Here is a 13016-nt window from a genome sequence, read left to right on the forward strand (position 1 = left end):
GCTGAAATCAGGCCAGCCAACAGCTCAGGCGACAGCATCCAGGATGATCATCTGGGGAGGGTGTCTGGACCACAACCAAGTGGTCTGGGGAGCAGGGCAGAGCTTCAGACCCCAGCAGGAGAAAGAGCGCAAAAAATACAAACTAGGAAGAAAGGAAAAGTCCAGAACGTGGACGTGGAGAGCTGGACGGGGAGGAAGGCGTCAGCTTGGGGGCACCGTGGTGCCAGGCTCAGGGCGGCAACACTCATCCCAGGTGGGGAGAGGACTTCGCCTCCCTTGCTGGGCTGGGGGTGGGGGGCCAGGCCAGGATGGGGATGGGACCAGCAGGTGAAGGTCTTCTGTGCCCGCAGCTGAGCGGGGGGCGGTTCTCGACCTCACTGCACGTACATTGCAATGATCTGGGATGCTTTTCAAAAACACAGAGCTCTGGTCCCACCTCTGAGAATCCCTGTCTGTGCATCCCGAATGGGGCGTGGCCCCATTTTCAAACATCTTCCTAGGTGATTGTAATGTGCTAGCAGCTTCAGTTAATTCCCGAGTTTGGGACTGAGCCAGTGTGGGAGGCTCTTTGAGACAAAGAGGGCCGTAGGGAAAGTCAGCCCTGGCATTGGAAGGGCCGTAATTGCTGTAATCTCTGAAGGAATTTGTTGGCTTTCCTCAGAACAGCAATTCTCATAACATTTACCAAATTGAAAATCTTGCTTAATTCTGTAGGTTTACTGCTCCACAGAGGCTAGAGGAAAACATCATTTGGCACCAGAAACACACTTTATTCTGCTGGTGCAGACAATTTTGCAAACACTGGATACTGAGTTTCACATACTCTTCTGGAATTCCAATGCACTACATCCTAGAATGCAGAGAAACACAGTCATGGCAATTGCTCTTGCTGCCACCTGGACCAAGTGCTTCCAGAAACCCTCTTGGGTGTCTTTGCCCTCTCATTCTGAATTTCTGTGATGTTCTGGGAAGATGTGGTTTTTAATCAGCTCAGCATTTATTTCTTGCTTTGGGGAACCATTTCTATCCCATTATACGCAGTTCAGATAGGTTGTCAATGACAACCATTAACCCCACCTCTGCCCGTAGAGACATGACCCAGGACAAGCCAACTCTAGTAGCACAATCTGGAAACAGTGATTGGCTCAAGAGGGAGGCATGGAGTTCAAAAAGGGCCAATCAGCATCGTTTTGGGAGGCAGTTATTATATGGATAATGGTAAAGTTCTTTCCCGAAGATGCCAAGCTAGAGAGTGTGGGTCTGGATTTATCAGTTGCCATTGTTCTCACACTGTGTGGATAAAGAAGCTTATTTGTAGAGTAGAGCCTAACAGAGATGAGGTAGAGAAGGAGGGATGGAGAAAGGGAAAGGGAGAGAGAAAAGATAGAGAGGCAGAGACAGAGATAGAGACAGAGACAGAGAGACAGTGTTCTGTCAACCGTATGCTTGGTCCCAGGCCTCCAGGCTCTGGAACTTTCCGTTCTGTGAGCTCTCCCTGCACCCTTCCAGGGTTAAGCTTTTTGGAGTTGGGTTCTGTCTCTTGCAACAAGAGCATCTTGACTAGGACAGATGACTTCTCAGTTTCTCGTGGGCCTCAGGGGATGGTGGAGGGGTGGGGGATGCACCGGAGAGTGAGGCAGGCATGGTCAAAGAGCTTATGAGGCAGCTGCCCCTGGGACGTCCAGGTGTCGGTCTCAGGGTCGTAGCAGTCGAAGGAGGCCGAGTCCTCGATGCTACAGTCTGTGGTCAGATGCCGCCCACCCGTCACGTAGAGCTTGTTCCCCATCACCGTGGCCCCGTGGTGCATCCTCCGGTCTTTCATGTCTGCGCATTTGACAAATTTGTTGGACTGAGGGTCATAAGAAAGGATCCTCCTTGTGTAACCTGAAAACCAAATGGCATATCGACAAGGTCAGTGATGCTTATTTGGGACTGGAGGTCAGCGGTCCGGGGACCTGTCTGATCTCTGTCATCGCCTAACCCTGAGGCTGGCCTCTGAGCTAAAGCGTGGAATGTTTCCGTAACCTGCCCAAGGTCTTGTGTGTGGCAGAGCTGGGATTTGGACCCAGATCCATCTGACTTCAGTCTCTGCATCTTAACTCGAAGTGAGGGCAACACTTATGTCGTTCGTTCTTAGATTGAGAGCAGAGATTCCAGTGGCCTTCTCAGCCTCGTTAGCTTTTTCATCTTTCTCGTATGCTCATCCAAGAGCTTTAACAATCCCAAGACGGAGCCTTTGGGAACTCAGAAGTGGGTCCCCACGAGAGCCCTATCTGGTGGGTACTCTTCTGATCCCCATTTTACAGATCAGCACACAGAGGCACAAAGAGATGAATAACTTGCCTAAGAGTGTACAGCCAGTTAGTGACAGAGTCAGGATTTGAACCCAGGTCTATCTGACCCCCAAACCAGCCCTCTTAACCATAGTATTATACTACAATTACAGAGAAATTATCCCTTAGCAGCTAATCTTATTTACAACAGTAAATGTTTTTTTGAGTATTTGCCCCGGGTCTGGGATAGTGCTAAGTGGTTTAGATAGATGAGCACATTTTATGATCACAACTCTGTGAAATAGGTTCATTATTTCATTCCTTGTTTGACAGGGAGAAACTTCTGGATGAGAAAAGAGCTTTGTCAAGTCATCCACACTCCCCTAGTTGGATGGGTATACTTTAATTTTTTTTTTTAATTTATTTTTTATTTTATATTGGGGAATTGTTGATTTACAATGTTGTGTTAGTTTCAGGTGTAGAGCAAAGTGGTTCAGTTATGCGCTTTTAAAAAGACTGTCTTGGGACATCCCTGGTGGTGCAGTGGTTAAGAATCCACCTGCCAATGCAGGGGACATGGGTTCGATCCCTGGTCCAAGAAGATCCCACATGCCACGGAGCAGCTAAGCCCGTGCGCCACAACTATTGAGCCTGCGCTCCAGAGCCCGCGAGCCACAACTACTGAAGCCCGTGCTCCGCAACAAGAGAAGCCACCGCAATGAGAAGCCCGTGCACCGCAACGAAGAGCAGCCCCCGCTCGCCACAACTAGAGAAAACCCACGCGCAGCAACGAAGACCCAACGCAGCCAAAAATAAATAAATAAATAAATAAATAAATAAATAAATAAATAAATAAATTTATAAAAAAAGACTGTCTCGTAGAAAAACATCAGTGACCGTTTTCCCATGGGAGTTGCCAAGTTCGTGTCCAGCCTCTCGATCTTCTGTTAAAACTCACCTCCCACGATGACAATCCGCTCCCCAAGTACCACGGCAGGCGCACATACATTCTTGATCATTCTCGTCTCCATTTTGAACCACGTGTTTCTGGAAATGTGATAAACCTGACAGAGGAATATAATCACGGCACTGCATTTTAAAGTGATAACGTTTTTAAAAGATAGAAATAGTAATTAAGAGGGTGAAAGGGCGGTGATTTCTCTTTCTTTTCACTTTTTTTCCCGGTTCTTAAAATGTAGTTATCTTACTATCAGTAAACAAAATGTAATTAAATAACAGAAAGAAAAATGTTCCCAGAAATTGGTCTTTATGTGGCCCTGTGAGCTCAGTGGCTGTGTGTCTATGGAATGGACCGAGAGTTAAGTGTTTGTAGTATGTGTTTGCTTACCTTGCTTGGGACATTTCTTTCCTTTCAATGAGAAATGGAGCAACTTGGACATGCGTAAAACCAGTGATTTTTCAATCATTTTTATTTCTGGCTCATGTTTAAATTTCTAAATGTTCCAGTGTATCCGAGAGGCTCTTAGGGCCAAGAATAAATTTGGGGTTAAAGGAGGAAGGCTTTTGAACAGCAGGTCATGCCTTAAAGTCATTAGAATCCTAGAAAAAAGTAAGCATGAGAAAAGGAAGAAAGAGCAAAGAGGTGGAGGCAGGATTCCTTGGCCTTGGTCTGAAATAGAGTAGCAAATCATGATTCCCAGAACACGTGCTCCTGTTAGATCCCTCAGTTTAAAGTTTAAATGTCTAATGCCAATTAGTTCATTACTGGCAGAATTTAGCACAAGAGATATAGGATGGACTTCATATGAGAAACGAAGGAACAAAATATTCCAATATTCTTGACTGGAAATTCTTTCTGTACAAAATATTTGTGCCACCATATTGAAGGCCTTATATTTTATCATTTTACCAAATTGGATCTTCACAACCATCCTATGATGTAGATACCATTACTTCCCTCTATTTTCCAGATTAGACCATTGAGGCTGAGAGAGGTGAAATGACATGCTCAAGGTCACACAGCTAGCGTAGTAGAAGAGCTGGTCTGATTGAACCCAGAATCCATGCCTTTATCCACCACACTCATGGCTCTGCTTGGGGCCATGGAGATGTGGCTTTTCTTTCTTTTTTTTTTTTAATAGATTAAAAAAAAGCATTTACTATTTTAATTTGCTTTTATTTCAGTATTAGTAGTGTTTAAAGATATTTGTTGATGGTTTGTATTTTTGGCTGTGCCCCGCAGCATGTGGGATCTTAATTCCCTGACCAGGGATCAAAACCGTGTCCCCTGCAGTGGAAGCGTGGAGTCTTAACCACTGGACCGCCAGGGAAGTCCCTTTTATAGATTTTTAAAATCGAAGTATAGTTGATTTACAATGTTGTGTTAGTTTCAGGTGAACAGCACAGTGATACAGTTCTATTTATATATATATATATATATATATATATATAACTGAATTCAGATTCTTTTCCCTTATAGATTATTACAAAATATTGAGTATAGTTCCCTGTGCTATACAGTAGGTCCTGGTTAGTTACCTATTTTATATATGTGTGTATATGTTAATCCCAATCTCCTAATTTATCCCCCTGCCACCCCAGCTTTCCCCTTTGATAACCATAAGTTTGTTTTCTATATCTGTGGGTCTGTTTTTGTTTTGTAAGTCAGTTCATTTGTATCTTTTTTTTTGGTTTTTTTTTTTAGATTCCACAGATAAGCAATGTCATATGATATTTGTCTTTCTCTGTCTGGCTTACTTCACTTAGTATGATAATCTCTATGTCCATCCATGTTGTGTGAATGACATTAGTTTATTCTTTTTTATGGCTGAATAATATTCCATTGTATATATATACCACATCTTCTTTATTCATTCATCTATTGATGGACATTTAGGTTGCTTCCATGTCTTGGCTAGTGTTAAGTAGTGCTGCAATGAGCACTGGGGTCATGTATCTTTCTGAATTATGGTTTTCTCCAGATATATGCCCAGGAGTGGGATTGCTGGATCATTTGGTAACTCTATTTTAAGTTTTTTAAGGAACCTCCATACTGTTCTCCATAGTGGCTGTACCAGTTTACATTCCCACCAACAGTGTAGGACGGTTCCCTTTTCTTCAGTGTGGCTTTCTTGATGCAGACTTTCAAGACTGAAGCCCTCTTGAAGTCTCTGTCAGTCCTTAAAGTTGGTGAAGCATAGAGGAGGCCACAGCTAGAGACAGGGGCAACCACAATGGCTGTCAAGCCTCATGGTTTCATCTGCAAATATGTAGTGAACACTCTTGGGAAACATGAGATCCTTGGAGGAAAAGCAAACACTGGTTGCATTTTACTTGAGTAATTGGCTCCTGGCTTTCTGTTCTCTGTTAGCTTTGGGGATGGTTTCAAAAATAGATTAAACATTTGTTTACAATCCTCACCATACCGCCAGAGAGGATGAGGCAAGGACAACAAAGGATGGTCTTTGACCCATGGAGGAAGTGATACTTTGTTATGGTAAAGGATTTGCTTAACGCCACCCAACAATAGGGGTAGAAAGAAGGCCAGGTAGAAAGGTACAGTACACACACAATTTGCACAGTAAAGCCATGGCAGTCTAGTCCTTAAAAAGAATGCTTGCGTGCAGATAAACCATCCGATGAAGAAATCTTTGAACCTATACTTGAAAATCCAACCTACCCCATCAAGTAACCCCAAGCATTCATCTTAAACGATATCTGAATGAGTATAATTTCCATTACAAAGCTAATGCTAAGTAGATAAGAAGAGCTTCCAAATTAATACTTTCCCCATTTTCCCCTTCTCGTGACTGCAGTGTAAAAGAATCACTCACATGTTAGTGTTTTGGTTTTTGGTTTTTGGCTATTTAAGCTTGTTTAATTGTCCTAAGCACTTCTTGATGAGGTAGCTTAAAAGCTTTTGTGAGCTTTGTATTTATTCTTAGGAATAGGTATCAATTTTGTAATGTGAAATCATCAACATAGTTGTTGACTTTATTTTGAAAAATAGTTTTAAAAAAATGTAGGAGGGGCTCTAGCTTTACACAGAAGCTCTTTATTATACCTGTGTTGTGTGGCCAGAGCTTGGAGGGGGAACAGAACATGTCTCCCTTGGCTCAAGTAAATGAGTGGGATTTGGAACAGACTTAGAATCTGCCTAGATGGTCAGGGAAGAGTTGACAATATCGGCTGGAGAAGTGAAGGAAAGAGAAAAACAAGAAAAGGATTGCATTGAAATTACCACTTTTCTCTGTTTCCACTGGCACCAACTTAGTCTGAGCCACCATCATCCCTTGCCTGGACTTCTAGAAGAATCTCCCAACTCTCCTTCCTTTGTCCACTCAGGCCTCTTCCAGTGCCTTCTCCACAAAGCGTCCAGAAGGAAATTCTAAAAATGCAAATTTGACTACTTCACCTACCCTGCTACTCTTAGGCTTGAACCCCAATTCCTTGACAAGGCCTGGAAAGCCCTGCCAGATCAGCCTCATCTCCACACTCATCCCCCCAGGAATGTTCTTGAATTTCTGTACGAGGGTCTCAGGGGCAGCAGTCTGGTGGAGGGGGTTGCTTGCGTGGCTTGGGAAGGGGGCTGAGAGAGATTATGGGGGGACTGACCATCCCCAGCTCCGCCTTGGCGCACAGACTTGCTGCAACCTGGTCATGCTTTCGGCTCCTCCAGGTGAAGGGCCGCGCCCCTTTCTGCTTCAGGGCCTTCGTGCCAGCTGTTCCCTTACCAGGGAACGCCACCCCTCCCTCAGCAGATGAGTGTGACTCCTGCTCCAGACGCAGGCTCACCTGCTCAGGGAAGCTGCCCGCCCACCTCTGTCCATGTCAGAGCCCTCTGTCCGCCCTGTACGTCCTCCTCCTCTTTCACTCTTCATCCTCACCTGCCTCCTCTCTTCCTCTGCCTCTCTGCTCAAGTCAGCTTAAACCAACCTCACAGAGTTCCCTCCAAAGTTCCCTGAACCCTCACACCCTCCCCGATTCCCTCGAGACTGGTTTAGGGCACCCCTTATGCTCTTAGAGCACCCCTCTATTCAGCATCTGAATTGCAGTTGTCTCGTAAGCTCCTGGAGGGTAAGTGGGATTTACTGCTCATGTCCATGTCCCCAGGGCCTTCTCTGTGGTTAGCACCCAATATAACTCCTCTAAATGAACAGAGCAGATCTCAGGGGCCTCCTTGATTATCTTTATATATCACGTAGAGGCTTGAAGTTTTTCATATCTAGGTGAACTGCAGAGATTAGAACTTGTGTCAAGGTGGAAAACACCCAATATTCTGACATTTTGATCTTTATTAATCACACTTCTCAGAGAGCTGGTCAGTGACATTAGCATCCACCTGTCATTTAAGGCAGGAGTTCCACAACCTGACTGTGCCTTAGAATCCCCTGTAAACGCTTGTAAACAGTAAATGTCAAAACCCCATACATAGAGGTTTTGATTCAGCAGATCTGAGGTCAGGTTCCAGGGGATTTGGTAACAGACTATGGACCAGTGCTTGGGAGTCTTCTTTTAAAGCCTTACTGATTTTGGTTAGAAGCATCTGCAATATTCCTATAGGACTTCACTAGCTGGCATTCGATGTGTTCTAGGTAGAACCTTTAGATGTATTTGATGAACCTCTGTATGTATTAATCTTACACAAAAAGAATTCATAAATGGATAAAATCTGGCTGAAATTAAACTAACTTCCTTCCTTCCTTCCTTCTCTCCCCCTCTCCTTTTTCCTTCCCCTGCAACTGACAAGCATATATGTATGTATTATATGTATGTGTGTGTGTGTGTATGTATGTATGTATGTATGTGCTTGTGTATGCAGTGTACATGTACATATGTGTATATGTATGTGTATATGTGTGCATGTGTATATGCGTGTATTTGTGTATGTATATGTGTGTGCGTGTGTGTGTATGTGTAGCCATGGTGGGAGGGACCATTTACCTGGATAAGGCGCACAGGGTTCTGCATGATGTCCTCTCCCCCAAAAAGGTAGAGTCTTTGGTCTTTCACAGCGACTGCAGGGTGGAGGACCCCCAGTGGCATGCTGGCCATCCTCTCCCAGACGTTGCAGATGCTGTCATATCTCTCCATGGAGCCCATGACCTCGTGTCCTTCTCCAATCCCCCCGATGGAGAAGATGAAGTTCTTGTGGGCGGTGCTTCTGTGGGAGTAGCGGGCTGCCAGCATGGGCTGCCCCAGCCTCCACTGATTGAACTTCAGGGAGAAGATGTAGACCTTGGGACTGGGCACACTGTTACCCGTGCCCACCGCCATGCCTCCCAGCAGGTAGACGCTGTGGTGCAAGGTGACAGCCGAGGCCTTATACAGCCGGGCCGGGAGTTTGGCAAGGCTCTGCCATTGGCCGGTCTGTCCGTCGTACAGCAGGACGTCCCTGGTGGTCTGCTGGTTGTCCTTCCTTCCACCCAAGAGGATGAGGAAGTCTTGGTAAGAGTTTCTTGGGGGGACATGCCACAGAGGCTGGAGGTCCGGGGCACTGGTGGTGCTGTACAAAGAAAACATCTGCCTCTTGGCTGTCTCCAAGATGGTCTGGCAGGGGGGCGAGGACTGCAGGAGGGCGTCGTTGGCGATGAAGTGGTAGAAGAAGGCTGGGTGGACGTACTGCAGCCTGACCTGCTTGAACAGTTCCTGCATGTATTGCTTCCGGGTCTGGAGGTCATGCTTGATCCAAACCATGAGGGCCTCGAACACCTTCTCCTCCTCCGCACAGAGCCCGTCATCTCCCAGGTAGTCTCTCAGTTCCAAGGCACGGAGCTCCTTCAGATCAGCTGATGCGGCCACCTCTGGGAAGTACGTCAGGGCCACCTCCCTGGCTTTCTTCCTGAGGGTCTCACAGCTGAAGATTTCAGAGAGTCTGATCACGCCCAGGCAGTTGCTGGGGGCCAGCTGGCTCTGTAGGAAGGAGGAGCAGGCCTCAAGCAGCCTGGGGTACTGCAGCATGGAGGCGGCCTCCATCAAGGGCAGGACGGTTTCCGCTGTGATGTGCGCCTCGCCCGTGTACACATACAGGATGATCCGCTCTAGAGTTGCAGAGTCGAGGCCTTTCAGCTGGACTTTGGGCTCGCTGCTCTCCCGGAAGTTGCTGCAGAACATGGCCCTGAAGTAGGGGCTGCTGGAGGCCAGCACGTTGCGGTGGCAGGGGACCTCCCAGGCCCCAGCGCAGATGCTCACATCAGTCAGGATCCTGCTTTGCCTCAAGCCATTGAGCTGCCTCAACAAGTCAGAGGAGAAGTCATGGTCTTTGAAGAGCAGCCCATCTGGCGATTCCTCGTCCATCCTACAAAGATGGGGAGAAGTCCCAAGAGGGAGCACGTGCTGGAGGGTTTAGCTGCGGCGGCTCCAAGACTTAGAGCACCTATGTCCATTCACCAAGACGCCTGTGGGTATTGCCAAGAATATGGCTCAGGGAAGATCAGAAAGGGAGACCACCTGTGGCGTGGGCCTCACAGCTGACACCTCTTTTTTTTGGTTACGATCACTCTAAAAGGTAACAGGCAAATAGCATCTGCGGACAATCTGAGAAAAACAAAACAAAACAAAAGAAAAACAACAAAAAAGAGAAGGTGGTTGGATAAGTTGGGCAAGTTGAAGGCGGCAAATGGTCACATGGTCTGAAATGTTAACCTGAAGCAAGATGACAGTCTGTGCATTTGACCAGCAGAAGTCTGTGAACCTTTTTCCAGATTCTCAGCATGTCTGTTATTTAGTAAGCTCATCTAAACATCTTTCTGGGTGTTAGTCATTCCCCATGTCATTCTCGGGGTGTGGCCTCTGTAACAAGACAGAAATGAGGGATGAAAGTGGACCTTTGAGATTTTTTTTTTCTTTTTTAAAGCATGACTTCACAGAGTCTTGTGGGTTTTGTTTTTAAAATGAGATAAATAGAAAGCAGAGACCAAACAATACCCTGGACAGGTTTATTGGATGACATCTGGCTGTCCGTCTACCTGCAGAAGAATTAAACATTCGAGCTATTTACCTTGTTTTGCTGCAGTGACATCCACCGATACCTGCTCCGGCTGGTCCCTCCGGAGAGTTTCCACCTCTCGCTCCAAATGAAACCATAAACCCAGCCCTTTCCTTCAGTTGGCAAATAATTTGTCCTGGGAGAATTCTGGACTTGTTTATGCTGAAGGTACTTTCACAGTTTTCTAGACCTTTGTGAAAGAACTGCTGGGCAGGGAGACAGTGTATACATTCCAGGGCTAAGAATAGTTGCATATGTACTTTCCACTGTTATGACATGTGACTTTCCAGTTGCCTTTTGCAGCAACCCGAGGGCCTGCAGTGCCGGCGCATGCCCACATGCCTTGTTTCTTTGGCAAGTGTTTACATCGGCAGAAATAGATCTGGAGGAACGGCTTCTCTTAGAGAAGACTTTGCTGCCCACTTGGACACATCCCGAGTCCCTTGTCCTAAAAGTGCCTGGGAATTCTAGATGTCTGTAAACAGGTTGCCGTGACCTAGGGAAAGTCACTGAAGATAGTCCTGGGCAAGTTGAAGGTGGCAGATGGTCACAGGGAAGCCAGAACATGGGCCCAAGGGTGTTGTTTAGGGGGTCTCTATTTCCTACTGTCTGCTGGCAGGATCGTTGCAGAGGGCTGAGAGTTCCTCCTCCAGGCTCCAAGGTGATGGTGTCTGTGATGAAAGTTGTTTTAAATATTTGTGGAGCATCCCAGAGTTTCTAGACTTGGGAAAGACCAAACCTTTATTGATCCTCCTTATCACAGGGGCTTCTGTTTTAAAGTGGCAAGGGCAGTAAGTAGTCTTGTGGGTCATACCTGCTTCTCACAAGGCCCCTGCTGACTATTCTTCAGTTAGTTTTTTATAGTTCAGATTTGCTTTTCTGTTTTATTTTTCCATTTTCTCCCTTCAGGGAGGCTTGTGCTAGAGAAAGGAGGCAAAATATGTTGCTCCAGGAGAGGGGGGTGGGTGGGAGAGAGAGAGAGAGAATGAAAGGAAGAAGAAGGAGAAGGAAGAGGAGGAGGGGGAGTGGAGGAGGAGGAGGGGGAGAAGAGGGGGAGGAAGAAGAGGAGGGAGAGGAGGGGGAGGAGGAGGGGGAGAGGGAGGAGGAGGAGGAAGCGGAGGAGGGGGAGTGGAGGAGGAGGAGGGGGAGAAGAGGGGGAGGAAGAAGAGGAGGGAGAGGAGGGGGAGGAGGAGGGGAGAGGGAGGAGGAGGAGGAGGAGGAGGAGGAGGGGGAGGAGGGAGAGGAAGAGGAGGGGGAGGAAGAGGAGGGGAAGGAGGAGGGGGAGGAGGAGGCGGGGAAGGAGGAGGGGGAGGAGGAGGCGGAGGGGGAGGAGGAGGAGGGGGAGGAGGGAGAGGAAGAGGGGGGGGAGGAAGAGGAGGGGAAGGAGGAGGGGGAGGAGGAGGGGAGAGGGAGGAGGAAGGGGAAGAGGGAGAGGAGGGGGAGGAGGAGGGGAGAGGGAGGAGGAGGAGGGGGAGGAGGGAGAGGAAGAGGAGGGGAGAGGAGGAGGAGGAGGGGAAGAAGGAGAGGAGAACAATGATGGTGATGGAGTAGGATGCAGCCTTCAAATGTAAGAGTTAGAACCATGATGGAGGGTTATAGAACAACCAGGATGAGTTAAAGGGACCCCAGGTCTGTCCTGCCCTTGTCTCCGGGGAGGTCCCGATTGAGGTACCAGCAGTGAATGGCAGGGAAGCCCAGCTTTCTCTCCTGCTCAAGTCTTGCTTGGACTATTGCAACAGCCTCCTGCGCTGTTTTTCCCCTTGCTCCTGTCTCTCCCTCCAGTACATCCACCCCGTCACCACCAGAGTCACCCTGAAGAAGACAAATCAGAATCTGCCAGTCTCCACGCTCCCCCCACCACTGCATCATGCCCTTCAGTGGCTCCCTCGTCTGTAGGATCAAATCCATACTCTTTAGCAGGAACCATATTGGTCTCCTGCCACTTCCTTGTCCCACTTATATTTTTCACTCTAGCTCCTTCAGACAACTTGCAGATCCTTGTATGTGTCTGGTCCCTGTTGGGAAGGCTGGGCTGGGCTGGCCTTTAGGGCACCACAGAGCATGGTGGGAGGGGGAGTGTCTCTCATAGTGGCAGATCACAGAGTAGATCACGCCCAGAAGAAAATCAAGGTCAGGAAAGCATAGCCATCCCATGTCACTGGGGCCAGGCGCCTGGAGGCCAGAATTAGGAGCAAAAGATCTGAGCCAAGTGGGTCAGAGACCCTTGGAGGTACAAGCAAGGAGCTGGAGAGAGCAGCTGTTTGTACAGCTCTCAGAGCTGGTGGCTGTTCTTGTGCTCCTGAGCCGCACTGGGGACGTACGAGCAAGCAGCCAAATTCCTGAAAGGGCCTGAGGTCCCTCTGTTGGCGTTTCTGGGCCTTTGTATGTGCTCTTCCCTTTGCTGTCCTTTCCATTTTCACGTCTGAACTACTATTCATCCTTCCAAATGTTGTTTGTATATCAGCATCTCTGAAAGTCTTCCTCGACCTTCTCAGTACTCAGTACTCCTCTGTACTGTTTCCACACCCTCTGCACACTTCCAATCGTACATGCCTCATACCCTCATTGCAGTTATGTTTGCCTGTTTGTGTCCCTCTTGTTAGAATGGAAGTGTCTGGACAGCAAAAACTGTCTTAATTGTCTCCCTATCCCCAGCACCTAGCACAGTGCCTGACACATAGAGGGTGAATTATATATAGTTCCTGAATTGAGCATAACAGAATGGAGACTAGGGAAAGAGAGGGAGCTCTGCTGGGTGGCCTTCATGCCCCACCTGCTGTATAAGTTTAGCAGGG

At 47.6% G+C, this 13016-nt stretch overlaps 1 protein-coding gene across 2 annotated transcripts; it reads right to left on the reverse strand.

Annotated features, from left to right (window-relative positions):
- Nucleotides 1-864: 864 nt before the first annotated feature.
- Nucleotides 865-10356, reverse strand: KLHL38 (kelch like family member 38). Of its 2 annotated transcripts, XM_068525728.1 has the most exons (4): nucleotides 10234-10356; nucleotides 8178-9770; nucleotides 3232-3337; nucleotides 865-1884 (listed from the first exon to the last, which is right to left on the reverse strand). In XM_068525728.1, exons 2-4 carry the CDS (start codon nucleotides 9528-9530, stop codon nucleotides 1595-1597), a joined length of 1749 nt encoding a protein of 582 aa, XP_068381829.1. In that variant the 5' UTR covers nucleotides 9531-9770; nucleotides 10234-10356; the 3' UTR covers nucleotides 865-1594. The 2 variants fall into 2 exon arrangements, with proteins under 2 accessions (XP_068381829.1, XP_068381830.1); XM_068525729.1 differs by lacking the exon at nucleotides 10234-10356 and having other exon boundaries at nucleotides 8178-10005.
- Nucleotides 10357-13016: the final 2660 nt, after the last annotated feature.

Source organism: Eschrichtius robustus, chromosome 17 (assembly GCF_028021215.1).
Source record: "Eschrichtius robustus isolate mEscRob2 chromosome 17, mEscRob2.pri, whole genome shotgun sequence".
Taxonomy (NCBI): Eukaryota; Metazoa; Chordata; class Mammalia; order Artiodactyla; family Eschrichtiidae; genus Eschrichtius; species Eschrichtius robustus.